Source organism: Seriola lalandi, unplaced genomic scaffold (genome assembly GCF_002814215.2).
Source record: "Seriola lalandi dorsalis isolate HSWRI2012SDOR001 ecotype SW California unplaced genomic scaffold, Sedor1 jcf7180002054782, whole genome shotgun sequence".
NCBI classification, from domain to species: Eukaryota; Metazoa; Chordata; class Actinopteri; order Carangiformes; family Carangidae; genus Seriola; species Seriola lalandi.
The window spans coordinates 72093-92137 of record NW_019525335.1 but is presented as its reverse complement, the minus strand read 5'-3'; the positions used below and the strand labels follow the sequence as shown (position 1 = coordinate 92137).

General features: G+C 42.5%; 1 protein-coding gene across 6 annotated transcripts in view; it reads left to right on the top strand.

Moving 5' to 3' along the window:
* The window catches only part of sema6cb (semaphorin 6Cb), a 153110-nt gene that overhangs the window by 110434 nt on the left and 22631 nt on the right, over positions 1-20045 (top strand). For all 6 annotated transcript variants that reach the window (XM_087179090.1, XM_023425499.2, XM_023425498.2 and 3 more), the window contains 2 exons: positions 182-319; positions 8913-8990. In XM_087179090.1, the coding sequence (XP_087035216.1) occupies positions 182-319; positions 8913-8990 (216 nt within the window). The remainder of the gene's footprint in view (positions 1-181; positions 320-8912; positions 8991-20045) is intronic.

The window sequence follows — 20045 nt, the reverse complement described above, 5'->3', positions numbered from 1 at the left end:
GTCTTCTTTTGTTTTCTGACTGCACAGCTTGAAAAGTCTATCTGCATGGAGTTAAATTCACAGCCGACTTCTCTGTATAATTTTCAGACTGCGCCAACCGTCTGCAGCGCTGATTTTAAAAATGAAAATAAATCGAAAACATCTGATCGTGACGGTCTGGGTTTTTCTCTTCGTTCCTCAGATGCAACGTGCAGGGGGAGGACAAGAGGGTGCTGGGTCTGGAGTTGGACCGGGATCATCATGCGTTGTTCGTGGCCTTCTCCAGCTGTGTGATCCGTGTGCCGCTCAGCCGCTGCTCCGACTACAGCACCTGCAAGAAGTGAGTCAGCTGTAGAGCAAAGCCTTCCCTCTGCTAACCCAGCACAGCTGCTTCTTTGTCCTCTACGGGCGCACACGAACACTGATACTAAAAGTCAACACAAAATGAATCGAGAACAACTTGATGTGATTCATCAGCCATTAGGTTTTCTGTGTCTGTAAATTAAAGATTTCGAGGGTTTTGTTCAGACAAAACAAACAAAGTGGAGGCGTCAGTTTGGACTGCGAGAACTTAAAGGGGAGTTTTTCTGTATTATAAAACAATTTATAGATAGAATGATCAATACATTTTTAGATAATGAAAATAATCTATAAATCTATTAACAGGACAGTTACTAAGATCATCTTGGTTTTATCCAGGTCAGGTCAAGAGCGGGTCCAGATCATGAACGATCTTACTTTGGCACATGATTAACTTTTTCAGGTGAAGTAGCAGAAAGTAGGGCTGCAGGGAAACATGAAGCAGCGATTGAACCTTTAAATCAAAACACTTACATATAGCACCTCATACATAAATAAATAAATAACAGCGGTGTCCAAAGAAATACTCCATATGGCATGAACTAAGCAGAGGTGAGAGTGGTTTGTGGGTGAAGCACAGCAGCGAGGGAACAAACGTTCGACAGAAGCCTCAAAGTGGCGGAAAGATACAAATCACAACTTCAGGACTTTCACAATAAAACCAGAATGGAAACAGGATGCAGATCGTGATTCTGATCGTGGATTGCGTTGAGTGTGAGTGAAACGTGGAACCGAACGTCGGACGAAACCCCATCAAAACAGAGAAAAATGGAGAAATGTTATCCTATTCAAGACCACGCGCCGCACTGAAGAGTTTTTCTATTAAGTTGTCACATTTAGAATAAGTCGCGAGCTCCAAAAGGTTTACCTGCAGGGGAGCTGAGAGAGAAATAAGCATTGTGCAGATTAAAAAAAGAAGGAAAATGTTTAGGTAGGCAGGAAAATAGTAAAAAAAAAAAAAAATTATTGAAGATGTTGGAGCCTGAAGACCGAAACCACACTCGGTGCTGCATACCATGAATTTAGGGTTTCCTTCTCCCTGAGCACTGGGAAGCAAATGGCACTAGCATTGCCAGGTAACTCAAGTAGGATCAATTTCCTCTGCAGCTACCAATTTAAGAAATGTGTCCACTCATGATGCTGTTAGATGCATTTGGACAAAAGCCTGCACCAAATAGCAGATGTTATGTTATTATCTGCCCGGCCCACAGAGCTGGTAGGGCCCACTTTTCCCAAAAAGTAGTGTGAGGTTATTTGTGGTGTTGGCAGGTAAGTGAGAGTAAGAAATGAACTGAGCAGCGGGGGACTGTGGTGAGGCTGCCACATGAGGAGAAATGCTGTGATCCGGGGGAAGGTTGAACATTTTTATAAGACGATTCTGATCTGATTCCTGCCTGAGCTTCACGTCTGAATGTACAGGATCCTGTCGTCCCACAGAGCTGGAATAAGAGGCACAATAGTTTCATATCCCTGGGATTTACAGTTGTCATGTTAGCTAATGTTCACTGGTATGAAAGGTTAAGGAAATACTTTCATTTAGTATTAATTACATTAATACTTTTAGTCATTTACCAAACGCAAAATGTACATTGTACATTTCCTGGTTTCTTCTTCGCAGATGTGTAAACTAATTTTCTCTGTGTAAACTTGACGTTAAACAAACAGCGATTTCTCACATTTTACCTTTCAGCACAAATGTGTCTGAATTTTTCACGCAGTCAAACGTGGAAACCGACTCACAACCTATTTAACCTGTAGAGGTTATTTTGAGTTAGTTTGACTTTCACTTCGAGTCAGACAGAATTATTTTGAATACGGTGACGCATCACTACGTGCACTGATCTCTCCATTTATGATGTCATGTTTCTCTCTCTGTCATTCACATGCGTACTGGTGAAAAGCTGAATGGTAACCTTGTGCATACATGGCCAAGAAATGGGCTTTATCCCGGAGAAATCTACCTGGAGAACCAGACTGGAGTTTCAGCATCAGTTTACTGCAGAGAGCAGAATGTAAATGCTTCTAAACATAATGCTTTCAGACTGTTGGCCAGAGAAAACAAACATCTGAAGACGGCACTTTCGACTGTGAGAAATTTTACAGACTACAGTAAATGAATAATCCTTTACTCGTAAAATGCAACAGTTGCAGTGTTAAAACAACTGTGTTGGGTGTAATCACCAACTTATCACCCCATGAACACAGTTGCCACAGGTTATTGTCTCGTGTCAAATTGTGACTGTACTAAATAAACCGTTGACAGCGCTGCTGTCAGGAGGCTGATGCTGCTTTTAGAGCACAACAGAGCCTTCAAGCGTCTCTCCCTTTGTCCACAGCCTTTTGTTTTAACCCCAGCAAATGCAGTTGCTCCTCAGCTTCGGGATCTATTTTTGGGGTTCTGAGGAATGTTGGGCCCCAAGTATCTCGACCCCTTACAACCCAGAGGAAGGATTTCTCCTCGGCTCCACTGGGGAATGCATACAGCCCCCATAGCATGCTAACCCCTCATTGCAAAGGCCTGGAGAAGCTCTCAACATCGTTCATTCATAAATTGGATCCAGCTGATTGGCCAGGAGTCAGCGACGGTGACTTTTTTTTTGTTTTTTTTACTGAAGCTGAAGGAGAGAGAGGAGGAAAAGAAGGAACAGGGAAGGAGAAAATGGAAAGGGCCTGTCTTACTTAAGCTTACGGGCCGGCTACATCCCCAGATCCCTTTTAGAGACTAGAACTACAGCACACCTCATCCTGGGATTAGGGGCCCGGTAAGCCTCATCAGTACTGGCCAGGAGGTCAGGTTTCAACAGCCATATCCTCCTTTACCACACCAATGAATCTGTCTCCCTCCAGATGAGATTTTCTCTCTTATTTCTGCCTCCATTTTCTCTCTGTCTCTGTATTTCTCTCTCTATTGGTTTCTCTCTCTCTCTCTCTCTGTCTCTCTCTCTCTCATCTCTCTCTCTCTCTCTCTCTCTTTCTCTCTGTTTCTCCCTCAGTGAAGTTTGCACCATCAGGTTTCTTTTTTCACTCGAGGCCCTGCTGCCAATATTAGGTTTCAGAAAATGCTCTTTTTTTAGCAGTGGCTAGAAAATGTATGAAATGGGAGTTTTAATAAAAAAAAATACAATAAAAGGGGCAGTAGAGGCCTCAAACCCTGAAATCTTCAGCTCCAGTGGATATTTTCTTTTTATATGAAGAGTTTCATCTTAGTGGCTGCTCTAGGATAAATAAATGTATATTATTTTTACTGTCACATACTGTGTGAAGTACAGTTGAGGGTAGGTTAGGAAAGCTGGAGTTATTACAACCTGGTCTTATTTATGTAGTTATGGTTATATCAGATATTATTCCCATTAAAGCAACTGCTGAAATCTCAGGTAACAACTCACTACAATGATGTACAAAGTCCAAAAGGTTTAGGATTGGAAGACACACGAGCACCAGAGAGGTACCACTCAATAAGTCTGTACCAGGGAAAGATCATGGTCGTGATTAAAGGAGCTATTTTTAAGTTTTGCTATAGCTACATAGCCAACATTAGCATTCACAACTGCTTACTTCGCAGTCTAGGAGAAACGTTGTGACTTCAGCATCAAACTTCATTCCTTTACTCACCTGGAGCTGCCTCCAGAGGAAAGCAATGCCATTGTTAACTCTTGTCTCTGTCACATCTTGTCTTCTACTCAAGTTAGCATGCTAACCGGCTAGCCGCGTTCTGTCTCGACACTTTCCGATAGCGACTCACTGTAGCCTCCGATCTGCCCTGAAGATGCAGTGCTGCTCAGGGGACGTATACTATACCCTCTTGTCATGTGAACACAAATATGGCCGAAGCTCTTGTCAAGCGACAGTCGCCACCACCGGCTCCCAGCGAGAAACCAGGTTCAGAGAAAAATTTACGAAGAGCCCCTTTAAAAGAAACCAGTGCTGATTCACATTATTTCCTCCTTTGCTCCCAATAGACACAAGTTATAAATCCTTCGGCAGCTCGAGGACTTAAACATACGTCATTGTAGGACTTTTGTTGAAACGACTGGTGCTCTCATTTTCTCAAATAGCTTGATCTGTATGACAGTAAAATGTCAGTAATGACCCTTCATCACACAGGAAACGTAAGTACAGAAGGTCAGAGTTGAAGCAGGAATTCAGTATGTAAACTGTGATGGATGTTTACAACTGACAGTTTACAGAGCACCTTCATTTTCTCTTTCAAATCATTTGACTGCGTGTTCACCACGTACAGTATTATTATTACCAATCAGAATGATGGCCAACACTATGAAAATAAGATCCAAGTCATAATAAACTGGAATCATCCTTTAACGTTTGTGATTTGACTTCCAAAGAAGCCCAAAGCTTCAGGTGAGTTTAAAAAACATTATATTCCTTCAATGAGTTTAGTCGTTCACATCAGTGTCATACAGTGATGGCTGAAACCATCTCCGGTAAGTCAGTGTTGTGTTATTCCCAGGACTTCTGCTAAATGACAGCTGGAAGTTATGAGTCCCAGCCTCAGAAGCTGGATAAATCCCTCCTCCCTCTCAGCAGCTAATGGATGTTCCTTACACAGTGTGGCTGCAGGCGAACATACGCACCTATGTGTTCATCATAGCGTGACAGGATACGAGCGAGAAAGGTGGAGGATAAGTCTGAGGTTTTAAAGAGCGAGAACACGTGTCGTGTAGAAGCCGCACATATGAGAACAACGTCACACAGAGAGCGAATGGCTCTGCGAGGCGGCTCTCACCGAACCCCCACAGCTGGACACAAGTGGCCTCTTCTCCCAGTGCTTCAGCGCCGAGGTTTCATTCCTGTCATGTAACTGAAGGGAGGCAGAACCGGGGAGAGAGATGGATACATACCTTATGGCTAGGTTATGAATCATTTATTTAAGCTGCTCTATGCAGTGTCACATATCGGTAGCCACACACGCAGGCAAGAGTAATTTTAAGACCTCGATACCCAGAGGTCTTCAGTCTGTGATGCTTTGAGAGAGCAAAGAAGAAAAAATGACAGTTCAGGATTTTTCTTTTTCTTTTTCTTTTTTGTTTGACCGAAAGTTGTTTTTGCTTATCAAAAGAAAGTTTGTGTTTCACTCTGAAGTTAGGATTTCTTTCGTGTATTTAGGTATGGGTACCTATCTATAGGTATACCTGCAGCTTTAATTAGCAAAACTGCGTCAAATACCTGTAAATATACATATGTGAGTCGCTTTGGGCGTTTTTACGAAACAACTGGTGCTGTTCGTTTTTCCTGGGAGGACAGTTTCTGTTAAACCGTTCACACAGATTTACTGAAGCTCATTAAGTTTGTTTTCTTTTACTTCAAATTGTCACGAGGTGTCAATTCAACTCAATAGTGGCTTTGTGTTTCATAAAATTTCCCTTGAGGTGTCTTTATGTCTGTGTTGGTGAGCATCCTGGTAAATGAACGTTTTTTTTCCCCCTCAATTACATCATTTTCAATAGCATAATTGAGCGCTTAGCGTTATTATTCCAAAGGTTAATTGATTTGCAGCGAGGGTACAGAAATACAACATAACACTTCAAAAAACATCTCCTCTCTCAGGCTTCTCTCTGGAGCTTTAGTAACAACAGGTTGGTCAGCCAATCAGAAGACAGGAAGTTCTTAGCCTCACTTCTGATTGGCTGACTGTTTTCTGAATAATTGAATAAAAATGTAGCAGAGTTCATATAAACACTCAGAGAAACTAAATCCTGCAAGGTTGGATGGTGGGTCCAACTGAGGGCAGTGACTGCTTTGTTGTGACATCACAAAGTTACAGAAGTCCAGATGGGTCGTTTTAAGGCTCAGTTTCTGAATACAGGCTGTGTGCATTTCTCTGTGGACTGAGCGCTTTGATACTTTCACAGTATTAATACAAAACCTAGACATGATCTATAATCAAACAACACATGGACATCTCACTTCATATAAAATGGGACCTTTAAAATTACCACTGAGTTTAATCAGTGCCTCCAAGGTTGTCTGAAGGCAGAAGTGCTACGATGTTGTTGAACAGTCTGCATGTGGAGGAGGTCCGTGTGTGTGGAAAGATCAAGTAACGTCACACAACACAGACGTTTGGACAGTGTTGTCAGATCAGACGCCACTTATACGGTTTGATTTGGAGGCAGTAACAAAATGTATTTCATGTATGTCATTTTGGGAGCACAAGCCGTTGCTTTTATTATAAGCTGCGAGTTAGTCTGGTTTTGTTGCATGTCTCTGTGGTATCCCCAGGTCAAGTGGTGGTGGGTGTTCTTATTTTTGTTTTTCTTGTTATTTCCATAAAACACAATTGAAACTCGCTCACATGAAGTGTGTGCAAAATACTTTGACTCGTAGATAAATTGACGCTCAGCTCCCAGCTCCAGGCATCGCACGGGGAATAGTTCCTATCTTGAATTAGCTCTCTCTGTTGGAGTGACACACTGATGTGCTCTCAGTGGGATATCTCTGTAATGTTTACAGACTGAGGGTGAAGGTGGTGCAGCACCCGCACGCTCTGTTTAGATCGTTGTCAATAATTTGGGATATTTAAAACAGGTCACGGGAGTTCTCATTAAAACTCATTAAAACTTGTTCCTTGACTGCCATAAAAGGTTTTGGATTGACATGACGCTGCACCCGGCACAACCACCATCAGCACGCTGTTGGCGTTTTCCTTTTGTTTTCTTCACTTTTATCTCCGATGTTATTCTGCATAACAGGCTAAAAACATCTCTAAAGTGACTGCAGATAGGCAGTAGGTAAACATGATTGTTGTTTGTTGTCATTCTTTTGTCACTGTGTACTTTATGCTCGTTATGTTGTTGCTGCCGGGTGAATACCGCAGACCCACAAAGACGTACGTTCTGAGGTGGCGAAGTCTCTCACCGACAACCCAGTGTTGTTTGGCAATTATAGAGTGGCAGAGTGAAGGCCGAAAGGATCATGCAACTCATTCCACAGTGCAGGATTAAAAACCACAGACTTAAATGAAACAGACGGCAGATCAGTGGGAAAGTTTAATCAACAGAGCTGACGTGCGAGTCTGGAAGTGGAGAGAAAGTACTGAATGCAGTGACTCTGCTGGGAATGTGACTGGCTATCGATGGTGGTTAATGCTGTGACTGCCTTAAAGGGAGGGAGTAAACAATCCATCAACCAAATCCATCCAGCCTGTGTCATTCAGTAAATCACACGACAGAGACACAATGATTGACTCTAGAGAGACTAGGGCCTGAATAAAGTCATTCATGGCTCATCAGTACGACCGCACTGTAAACATAATACGAAGAGTATCGCTGTTGATGGCCTTAGTGACCTGCAGTGACCCTGACTTAAAGGAACAGTCCTGACATAAACGAAAGAGTCCACCCACCACCAAAAACCAAACCACAAGTCTGGAAATTTGTCAAGGTCTTTAAAAACCTTGTTGTCAATAGAAAAAACGCAAGTTATTACAGTTAAAACAGGAAAGAGCAACTTAACCAAACCCTGTTTTATCTTGAAGATCACCCCCCCGCTCTTACATCTCCAAATAACACATTTTAAACACAATCCACTTCCTGTTTGATACCGTATGTTGACTGAGGGACGTTGTGCAGATTGTGGTGAACATGATGATGTTTGTTCTTGGGAAGTGGAGCACAGTCAGATTTTTATTAGCTTCTTTTTTTTTGTTAGTTTGTTTGTTTGTTTGTTTGTGTATTTGTATAAGTTTTCTCTGGTAAAGACTGGGACCAGTTTTAAGTTACTTTCATGTTTTTCTGATGCTGTTGAAAGTCATTTTTGGTAAACACAAAAGAAAAAAGGGCCATTTTTTTGTAATTATAATTATTTGAGATGATGCATATACAAGTTAAGCTCTTCCATTATGTATGTGTAAATACTTGTAATGTATGGGGTCAAAATAATTATGCATTGAGACTTTAAAGCCTGTAAGAGATGCAGAAGAGTAAAAAACTAGCTCTGTTTTTAATCCCTCCGATTCAGTAAGAAAACAAACAGAAGTCTGACGTCCTGACTCTAACTCCAACCAAACACTAATCTGACTCTGATCTTTCCTGTGTCTCTTTATGTGATCGTCTGCATTCATCCAACAGTTCATAAACATAGCTAATTACATATTTTATTCTTACAAAGAAGCACGGTTTAAACAGTGATGGCCCATTGTAAAAATGTGCATCCATTCATAAAAAAACATTTAGCTAAACTGCTTTTAAGTACTACACATCTCCGTATATGAGACAGAGTTTGCAAGCAGGACAATAAAACCAAAAATATAGTGGTTGCATGAAGATGTAAAAATTTAAACTGCAGTTTCATGGCAATGCTGCTTTTGTTTTGCTTGGGAAATAATGACTTTAAATGAACGTGCAGCAATTTCATCTTCAATTTAATGTTTGTGTTGTTCTCCTGCTTGTTTCTGTGACTTCTCTGTCTATATTTTCGGTTGGTACCGGGTCGGATGGCCGTGTCGCCGCTACCTAGCTAACATCTGCTGGCCTTCGGTGTTCTTCATACACACTTCTCTCTACACCTCCCTCCGTCACTGACCATCTGTCTTTGTGTGTCTGTCTGTTGTGCAGAAGCTGTCTGTCGTCACGGGACCCTTATTGCATTTGGCTCAAGTCAGGCAGCTGTGCCACGGTCTCACCTGGTTTCAAGTAAGTCTCACACACACACACACACACACACACACACACACGGTTATTATAGGGTACAGCTGAGAAATGTCACCACCATTCACAGCCATCAATGTTGAATTAATGTTGACTTTGAAATTGATAAAAAGCTGCTTGACTTCCGTGTTGTTTGTATCTCGCTCCTCTTAAGTGCATGTTGAAGAATCGCCAGTGACACTCGTTCAGGCTAACGGGGGGAGCTGAAGCGCCGGTATATTATTATTATGAGATATTGTGAGGTTGTAAAGTTATGACATTTAAAGAAAAATCAGTAAATGAGTCGCAGCCTATAGAGGGGAATAATGTCAATTACAAACATGCCGTAACTTTTTAAACTGTCAGATATATTTCAAAGAACGATGCTAGTGTCTTTTCAGCACAGTCATTGTTTGCATGTGTGTTTGCATGTGTGCACATACTGGGGAGAATAAACAGTGTTTTACAGCCACCATTTCCCCTGCTCATCCGTGAACAGCCACAATAATACACCGCAATAACATCGCATATCACTATATTTGTCCTGGACTGTATGGAGATATTAAGTTTTGGATATCGCCCAAGCTTCAGTTGTAGAGAACAATAGCACACCATATAAATCAAGATTTTTTTAGAGGCGCAGAACTGAAAACGATGTAGTTTATGTTCACAAGAGATAGTTATGATTAGGATTTCAGTGAAGAGATGATGAAATCCAGCTGTGGATTTCATGGGGAGGTAAAAGACAGCTGCTGGTGGGACAGTTATTACAAACAAAACTAGTGAAGATTCCAGATTTTACTACAATACCACGTATTTCAGAATCGCTTTTTGGGAAATATATATCAAATGATGCACAGTACATTTAAAATGTTTAATGGAATAGGGTCTTTGGTTTGATGGTTTCACTCCTACATGTAAATAAACAGTTTATGTGTGTGCCTGAATAAGGTGATTTTTACAACCTTAAAGCTTCTTAAAGGGCAAAATAAAAGGATGTTAAGGGATTAATTATGTGGTACGGTTTCAAATTCTAAGTTGTCAATCAGCTCTTGCCCAGGCGGGGCAGAAACCCGTAGCTGTTTTGATGTTTTTCTTGGTGTTGCTCCTCTGGTTACCACTTGTGCTTTGACAGCTCATAGAAAAACACCTGTTTTAATATCAGTGTTTGGGGAAGTGCCCAGGAGTAAAACATGCTTCAGACTTTCAGCCCATTAACAATGCAGCAGCAATTTTCTACCCAACATGATTCATTGTTGACTCCTCCTTTCAGCAGAGGTCTGCAGTCATGAACCACCAAGAGACAGGAGTGTGCAGATATGCTCTCTAATCAAACACTCCAGCAGGAGCTTTCAGCTGCTAATTCTTCCCTGGACGAAGTTGTACTAATTAGTGTGATCAGACACTGTGCTGTTTGGTCAGTCTGAAAGCACATGGGTGGACACAGCTATATAAAGTCATTATTAGTTCTCTAACTCACAGTCACAGCGGACACATTTGTAACTTGGTCAATAATGTGAAGCCAAACAGGAGCAGACGCAATCATTTTCATATCTGCTCTCGCTTCTCGGGTGAGTTGTTCAGCGCTGTGCAGATCAGCTGGACCTGCGCGAGCTGCTGAGGCAACAGTCTCTCGATAATCAACAGCTTATCTACAATTAAGACAAGCGGGCAAATCAACATAATGAAAATCTAACCAGCGCTTTTTACTAAAACCCACAACATGTATCCATGTGATTAAATGTGCTGTCTGAGTCAGAAACGCTCCTTTAGCATTAAAGCCTCGGAGTTCATGCTCACGCCTGATGGACTGCTGAGCTGGCAAGGACATGGAAGTTATTAATGTAAACTAACGTGCTGGAAATACAAGTCAAGGACAGAGTGTTTTGTAAGCAGTGATGTTGAATAATAATAAAAATCAGCATTTAAACCAACCGATCTCGACATTTGCAGGTCGGTTTTTATGCTTTTTAAAGTCCGAGCTTCTCAGCCGACTGTATCTCACCTGTAAACAGACACTCGCTCATTCAGCAAGACATATCCATGCTGGTAGATGAGAAGACATTAGAAACATGAGACAATAGAAATCTAATCAAAAATGCTAATGTGGGCCACATTTCAAACTCTGAGTCTCACTGTCAGCCAACAAGCTTTTTCATACATGTACGTATATAGAGAGAAATTTGACTGTTGTTTCTAAATACAAGAATTCATCTTATCATAACACGGTTCTTAAGTAAGAAAGAAAGGGAAAGGATGGAGAGAAAAGGCAGTGTCGGTTACTGCTTTATGTAAATACAGTGGGAAATAAGAATATTTGATTGGCTGTTCACAATCAATTTACAGTCTACACAGACAAAGAAACGGCATTTTGGTTAACGAGCAGAAAGGAGGTGCCATGCCAAAAACTGAAAATGAATAAACCTGATTTCTTTCTTTAACAAGGGCACAATTACTCTTGTATACAAGCTAAAATGCTAAAATGCTAAAATGCAATCTGATGTCAGTTCCATGTGCAAGCAACAGGGAGTCATTGTGCACACCTTCAACATAGTTGTCCACATCTTCTCTCTCTCTCTCTGTCTCTCTCTCTCCCTCCCTCTCTCTCTCTCTCTCTCTCTCTCTCTCTCTCTCTCTCTCTCTCCCTCTGTCATAAAATCAAAAGTGATGTTCGGCTGCATACGTTTCAATCACGCAGCAGTGCACCGCACCGTCTGGCAAAACTAGGGAGGAAAGATGGATGGATGGGTTGTTGGATGGACAGATGGATGGATGAGTAGGTAGACAGATAGATGGATGCAGTAAAGGGTGGAGGAGGAGGCGGAGGGGCAGTTAAAGGTACTATTTTCTCCTCCTGTGTGCCTCCTGACAGTCAAGGACTTTGCATGTCCCCGTGTGGCTGACGTACAACCTGATGCTAAATCACCAGTCTTTTACCTCTATGTACATGGGTTCTAAATTGTGTGTGTGTGTGTTTGTGTGTGTGTGTGTGTGTGTGTGCTATAGATTGACATCCCACTACACTTCCCCTGCCCCTCCATTATACACACACACACACACACACACACAAACACAAACATACAGAGAGCATCACTTCCCCTGACGACGGGCTTCCCATAGATTATTTTGACGGCTGAAAATGTGCAGACCTGGAATTATTGCATATCGTCTGCTTGGCCAGTCAGACGTATTACTGTCCCTGCCCTCACACACACAGAGGCTAATAGGATTTTTTTTTCCTTTCTCTCAGATGCTTGTTTCTGTGTGCTCTCTTATATTTGTGGATTTGACAGTGTGATATTTGGCTTCTTATTTAGATCATTCCATCTTTTGTTTTTGAGGCCCTCACAGAGTTGGGATGCTTTTTTTCGGGCTGTTTTTAGGTTTTTTATTTTTAAAGGAATATTCTCACACTTTGCCAGTTTTCTCGGCCGGTCACAGTGACTTCCTGGAGTCTTGTCTTGTCAGACGACCAGCTGTTTCCAGCAGCTGGTCGTCTGACAGTCTCATGGTGATGACAAGACTCCACGAAGCTGCTGTGCCCGTCAAAGAAATAATCACATTATCCTCCTGTAAAAACAACAAACATGTAGTTTTTACACTGCGGTTCTTGTATAGATTAAATAAGAAGGATATAATGTGTTGCTTAATGATCTTTAGAGGGGCGGGTATGCAAATTTAGTGACCTTTAAGACCGAGCTGAGTTCGCTGTGTCCCCGCTGTGTGCTAAGCTAACCTACCTTAAAAGTTTATATTCACCATGCAGGCATGAGCTTGTTTTTAAGGCCTGTGGTTAAGGTTGATCTGAAGGTTTGTAGTCTGAAGGACAGAAGGTGTTGTCAGCCCGTAATCACAGGAGTTACAATGTCACAGCGAAGAGATGCATTAAAACTTCCATGGAAACATCTAAAACCTCTCCTGTACCTTGATCCTTTGTTCGGAACAAATTGAACCCATACATCAACATTGGAGAAGTGAATTAAAAGGAATGTACTTGTTTGAAAAGACATTTTTGCTATGTTCTTCCACATGTATTCCTCCATGACTCTGGGTCTTTACGAAGAAGCAAGTTACAAAACTTTGCGAGCTACAGATGGCAAAAGATATATAGTTTTAAAGTTTAAAGTTTTATTCCTTCAACCTCTTGAACGCTACACTTCATTCTTCAGTCTTCATTTTAGCAAGTGAGTCAGATGAGAAGATTGATGCCGCTCCCGTGTCTGCCCATTAAAAGCAAGACTACAGCCAGTTAGCTTAGCTTAGGATAAACTCTGGAAACATTGGGGAACAACTAGCATAGCTTTGCCCAATGGTAACAAAAATCCACTATACACCATGTCTGATACCTTTCAGAGAAGTTGTTCCCTCCGGTGGTGTGAAGGGGTTGATGTTCTACTTCCTGTTGAGATGGAATATTGTGGATCATTCAATTAGTGTCATGTAATTAGTTTGAAACAGGCAGGATGTTAAAGAGTAAGAGGCAGCGTTGTTTAGAAATTGTTGGTACACACTGAGCTACTCATTAAAGATGTTCTGCTTTTAAAGAGGGAAATGTGATGAGATTTTGATAGATAATGTTTTAGATTATTAATTAGCAAGATGGAAAAAGCTCTTTATTCATTTTTTCGTTGTGACTTTAAGTGCGAGCGAGTCTCAGGATTTGAGTTAAGGATGTAATTAAGATTAGGATTAGATGTGTGGTTTGAGGTCAGGAGTTAGTAGCTGTCACTGGAGGCTGAGAGAGGAGAGAGAGGAAGTGCCGATGTGGCTTCACGCAGGCGAGGCGTTCCAAGCTGCTCGCGGAGGTTTGATTTATGAGCCGGTGTTGAGCGTGCAGGACGGAGCTGCGCTGGAAACCAACGGACCAGAACCTGAGAGAGATCAGCCAAAATATCCTGTGCAGACTCGACTATCAGGCCTCTGCCAGAGAGCGAGAGGAGTGTGGACGGAGACAAGAACAAAGGAAACGAGAGGAGAGGATGAAAGGGAAAGGAAATAGGGGACAAAGAAGAGGGGGTAAATAAAAAGTTGTGAACTGAGAGAGGAAATTGACGTAAAGAGAGATGCAATAAAGGAGGGAAACGTGAAAGGAAAACAAAAGGAGCAATGGGTAGAAAAAGGAGAAAATGTGGGAGGACGGGGGGGAGTGAATTTTTTCTGATTCCAAAGTGCAGAATATTGCAGAACATCTGTTTTTCATTTCGGTTTTTCTATTCGAGAAAAAAAAAAAAAAAAAAACAATCTGCTCGGGCCTTCTGTGTGACATCTGATTTTAAACCTGCCTTAAGTGATATCTTTTATCTATGTATATATATATATCACTGAAAGGAGGTGAGGAATAGCTGGTGAAAAGGGAGAAAGGAAAGGAGGATGATAAAGGGACGGAGATGGAGCGAGAGAAGGATGAACTGGTGTGAATCAGGCGGGCGGCAGAAAGAGCCTGACCAGAGTCTGAGATGAAGCAGCTCAATAGTCATCAACCTCCTGGGACTTCCTCCCCTCTCTCTCTCTGTCCGTCCGTCTCTTTCTCACTGTCTCCTCTCTCACATCACTGTTTTCATGGACTATCAGCCTCTTCTTCTTTTTTTTTTTTTTTTCCTCCAGTCCTTTCTCATCCAGAGGTGGCATAAATTTTAATGACTGATTTGTAGCTGATCCAGGGGATAGGAGAGGGAGGGGGAGAGGGAGGGAGGGGGGAGAGGATTCACAGCCCTCTTTCTCTTTCTGTCTTTTCATCTCACACGTTGAAAGATTGTGTGGCTGGACGACTCAACTTCATAGCGTTTCGGGGTGTTTTACTTTTTGTGTCATCCATAATGCATCACTGTCGCCAAAGCACACTGCCAAAAACAAAACACGGCCAAGGACAGAAGACGGATAAAGAAACTGGAAGGGAAAAGCAGGTCAGCTGTGTAGAGCAGGTTGAGATTTCTCTGTGGATAAAGCTGGTGATATTCTGTGTTTTTTGTTATCGTTAACAATTCGCACAAAAAGTCTTAAACCAACAGCGCGTCAAGCCATGACCTGACCCTTCCTCACTTCAGTAGCCTGTCGCTGGCACTCGGCGGCGAGCTCGCTGGCTCCTGAAGACATGAATGGTTGAGAGCGGGTCACTAACGTGTGCTTTCATTTAAAAATAAAATGCTCAAACAGCGAATCAAGGGAACATGAAAGCAGGAAAAGCTCTCTGATAGAAGTATGTTTAAGAAGGAAGGTCACAGTCACAGGCTGGTCGAAGGCCGAGCGCCAGTAGTTGCGATTCGCCAGTGGTAGGAATACACGTGGTCACGTTTCCATTCGACATGTCGAGGTACATTAGACAGGACGCGTCAGTCCGGGAACGCGCTTGTTTTGGAGCATTGAGACGCATCACCGCAGGGGAAATAGATCGGTGACGTATTCCAGTCTTAAGACGCTGCTTCCATAGAAAACAGTGGGTGTTTTGACAGTGTGCCACAGACGTGCGTTGCCCTTGCGAGGAAAATACCAGGATTACTCAAAACCGACACGAATAGACACCCACACTTAACAGCTATTTCCACCAGCGTGCACAAATTTATTTTAACCCTGGCAGTCAGAGAGGAGCACAGATAGAACGGCTGAGGACTGAGGGGGAAACGTAGACTGTTGTAAGACTCGTGTCATTAGGCAATGCCCAAAATCCCGTGTGAAACTGAGTTAAAATACTAATATTGGATGAGATGAAGAGACTCAAGCCCGAGGACCTCATCAGAGCGAGGTGCGATCCTGAGCTGTGGCTTTGACTTGAAACCTGATTTATTTGATTATAAAATACACCACACCGCTCTGTCTCACCCTTTTGCTCGCCATTTTTAAAGTTTTCCAGCTGCGTAACGTCAGCGGTCCGGAGTCCAGTCCTGAATATCAAACGTGTTTAGAAGTAGAAGTAATGAGAGCGGCGGACAGTGAGTGAGGTGTTGGGAAGGTGATTAGAGAAGCGTTAAACACGACACATTGTACGTTTTTATCTCCTGACGGCAGCTCGTTCTGATCCGTCATCAGTCAAAGTCCTAATTTATAATCAGCCCTGGAATCATGTGTCCATGTCTTAAATGATGTGATGTGTGATCTATACATTTACTGTTTTTATCCTCCATAAATAAAGTTCATGTTTGGGTCATGTTCGGGTTTATGTGTTTTATAATTAAAGAGGGTCATTGATTTTTTTTTTTTTTTGTATCCATCCGGCTTTTGGATAGAAAACAAATCTGTATTCATGCAGTTCGTCATGTTATCATTCGGGCTGCTCGTGAAATCATTATTTTGTGGCTGCATTTTATCTTGTTTATGGACTCTCATCCGCAGGTGTTAATTCGCTGTGCAGACACTCACCTTAAGTGAATACATCTGTGCGGTATGTTATTAAAGGTTGAGTCAACACCGCATTCATTAAAACCCTGGAAACGAGACGGGCCAAAACTGTATTTTCTGTGATCTGCTAAATGGAATCAGTGTTGTGTCGATGAGTGCAAAGCTCTTTTTTATTATCAATGCCAGGACAACAAATAACGATCACACGGCAGAACTGTGAAATCAGGTGGAAAGAAAGTCACTTTGTTTGGCCAAGTGAGAACAATCCCATTAACATACTCGGATGGCAGCGTCGCATCATCGCGGCAACTGAAAATTCAAATCGGCCAAATTGTCTCACGATGCTCGCTAAGAGTAAGAGTGCAACCGAGCCGGCTGCAGGACGCAAACCCAGGCTGCAAGGGCTTTATGGGTAAAAGCAGACAGATGTCGATATCTGACAGCCAGCGGCGTCTTGTGTGTTTGGAGCAGAACAAAATGAATTCTTGCCTGATGGTCGTGTTCAGCTGTTTATTCAAGTGCATGAACACCAGAGAAGGTCAATTACAGTGAAGAGCGCTGACAAGTCTGGCGTGCTTTTTCAAACGTAAAGGTGACCTGTCATCCCACTAGTTAACTAAACTGTGTTTGCAAGCTGTGGTTCTCTTCAGCTCAGTGTGTAAAGTCCCCCTCCGCTCCAAAATAGCTGTTTTCATATTCATCCACTGAATATGGAAAGTTCCTCTGTGCTGATCTTAAACCCGAGTTTTGCATGTGGGCGTATGAAATGGTTTCACAGGTGTGATGTGGAAACTTGAAGCCTCCAGCGCAACTTAACACTGAGAATGGCTTTTCCCTTCGGCAGATGGAGTATGTAATTTTAGCAACTGTGTCACCAACTTTGTCTTTTCAGTATTAGGGGTGGAACAGTTCGCAAAACTCACATTTCGGTAAATATCTCGGTTTTGAATCCACGGTTTGGTATGTTTTCGATACAGTGGAACAAACGATGTGAGAAACATTCCCTTTCTTTTCATTTATTATGAATTTAACTAAACTAAACTTGTAACCCAGTGGCAAACTGGCCATAACTTCAAATTGCATGACTTGTTGTTTCTTGAGCACAAGAAATTCGCATCGTGTACCGAGCGGCACAGCGCGAATACATGAACCGTTACACCCCTAATCAATATTATCATCAGTTCTCCTGAAGCGCCTTAAAGCGACAATAGCTGTGTCTCAATTCAGGCACAACAAGGATCCTTTGCAGCCCAACCTATCCCAAGATTCAGTGCATGCCAATGATGAATCACTTTTCAAAAAGAGAATGAGGCAGACTCCGCAAATGAAGCAGCGGCCGAGCGTGAACAGGAAATCCTCCGTAGACCGGACCGTCTACACGGTCTCCGGAGGGGTGGACGTGGCCCCTGAATTGAGACACGGCCGTCCTGCTGACAAATACTGTAAATAACCACAGCCTGATATTTCTTTATGCCTCTGCTCCACTACCATCGTATTTTATTCTAAAAGTAAAACTAAAAACTACCTCTCTAAAACAACAGCACTGTTGATTTTTAGAGAGGCTCACATCAGATGTCACAGAGCAGACTCCGGTGTTTGCAGCACTTTGCTAGCTTGACAAGCTGAAAAGGAATAAACTGCAAACTCCACGTGGGTTGCGATGAAGGAATATGTCAGAGCCAGAGCAACAATAGAAGTTGTGTTTCCAGTAACACGTAAATAAAATGTGAATTACTACATGTATTGATCATCTATCTCTACCCACTGATACATCAAGGCATTTTATTGCTGCTGCAGCTTGCCAGCGCGCCGTAGATGTGACTGCACCGTTTGTGGTGCGATTATTGTGAGAGATATATTTTCTTTTTCTTTTTTTTTAAGTTTGTTCTCTGCCAGACTTTCATTCTCCGTATGAAAACTCAGCGTCAGCCTGGCGGTCTTGATTTGATAATCGCCTCCTGTCTCACGCCGACCCTGTCTGAAGAAAACGCAAAGGAACTTACTATAAAGGGGGGCGGGGCGGGGGGGGTTTAGCGACTAACAGAGGGTGTAATTTACTGCACTAGGTGTGTATCTGTGTGCTAAGCAGCCTCTTTGCAGCAGGTTCTGCAAAACACACATCTCTAAAACCCGGCAGAGTTGCAGCTTTAACACACACTGAGGAGAGAAATTGAGGGGATTAATTCTTCGAGCCGGGTTCGGTGTTCTCGATCTTTTCCTGTTCACTGGCTTCTGCCACCAATTTAGACCTCCATTGTTTCTCTCTGGAGCTGAAAGTATGTTTGTGTTGAGGATTGTGAGTCTCTAAAAATGTATGTGCAAAGATTATGCATTTGTCGTGTGCGTGTGTGTGTTTGTGTTTGTGTGTGTGTGTGTGTGTGTGTGTGTGTGTGTGTGTGTGTGGTTTGCTTGCTAATTATAGATAGATGCTGCATATAATCTGTGTGAGATGTAGGTTTGTGTTAAGGTTATATAAGGAACTAATTGGTTTGTTATAGAGTAGGCGTGCGTGCATGCCTGTACAAAGTGTCTCTGCATGGATCCCGGATCATTACACTTGTGCTTGTGCAGTATCTGAGCCCATGTCTATTTTATTTGGTTCATTACAACGTGTGGGAGGATTGTTGGCGTTGATGCAAAAGCTCCGCTCAGCTAGAAGGGCTTCCGCTCCACCATGCGTCAGCTCAATCTCATTACTCAGCCGCTGAAATGGATGCGTCTGGATGAGCCTTCGATTTCTGATTGACTCGGAGGTGAAAGATGGCGTGTCCATTGGAGAGAGAGAACCGCCTATCAATCGCAGGCACATTTTCATCAGAGTAGCATGTCAGATTGAGTTTCCGTGTCGGTTTGCAGGAGTGCTTCAAAAGACGAATAAAGAGGATTTGGATTGCACAGCAGCAAGTTCAGGGCGGCTGAAATTGCGAAGTAAAAACATTTTTTAAAGGATTTATTTGACGTGATTGAGCTTTTATTTGCCCCTTTTCTGCTCGAATAAGTCTCAGTTAATTTAATTACATACAATCACAAAGTGCTCATCCATGTGTGTGTATAAAAAAAATATTCAGTCAGTATTTAGTCACTGTGTTCTTGCAGGAGATGGTAAGAACAGGAAGTGAAAAAATGTTGTTCCTGTCTTGAATCTGTGCAGCTTTTGTCCAAGGAAAGGTGAAGCAGTGAATTTTCTTCAGTCCGGACTGACTGGTTTAGATGGTGCGGTTCCGTTTGAACCGAGAAGTCGTAATTTCCGTGTTCCCGGTCAGAAATTGCAACTGGAAGTGACCCCTGAAGTCAGATTTCAGACTCCGAAAGTCAGAAGAACCTCGACCTCAAAATCCGAGATGGCTGCCCCATGCATTGCCAGAAGTGAAAGATCAATTAATATACTGTTTATTGGCACCGCTGTATTATTTGTGTCCCATTAAAACAGTCTTACACACAGAACTGCCCCACTTGTATCTGTGTTTGTATGGTGTTGACCCGAGGACGGGGCTTCCCATTTTATGGCACCAGTTTTGTCTCGGTGTGTTGCTGGGTTTAAAAGACACAGGGATGTGGTGCTTGTTGAAGCTTCTCAGATCCTCCAGACACATCTGGGATGATGATGATGATGTTGACGTGTTGTCGGGGTTCATCCTGGATCCTTGCGGCTGTTTTCACAAAGGTCCAGTCAGAGTATCCGCAGGCTTTAAGTGCATCCTTCAGGCGTTTGTGCTCCTTCTCCTTGGG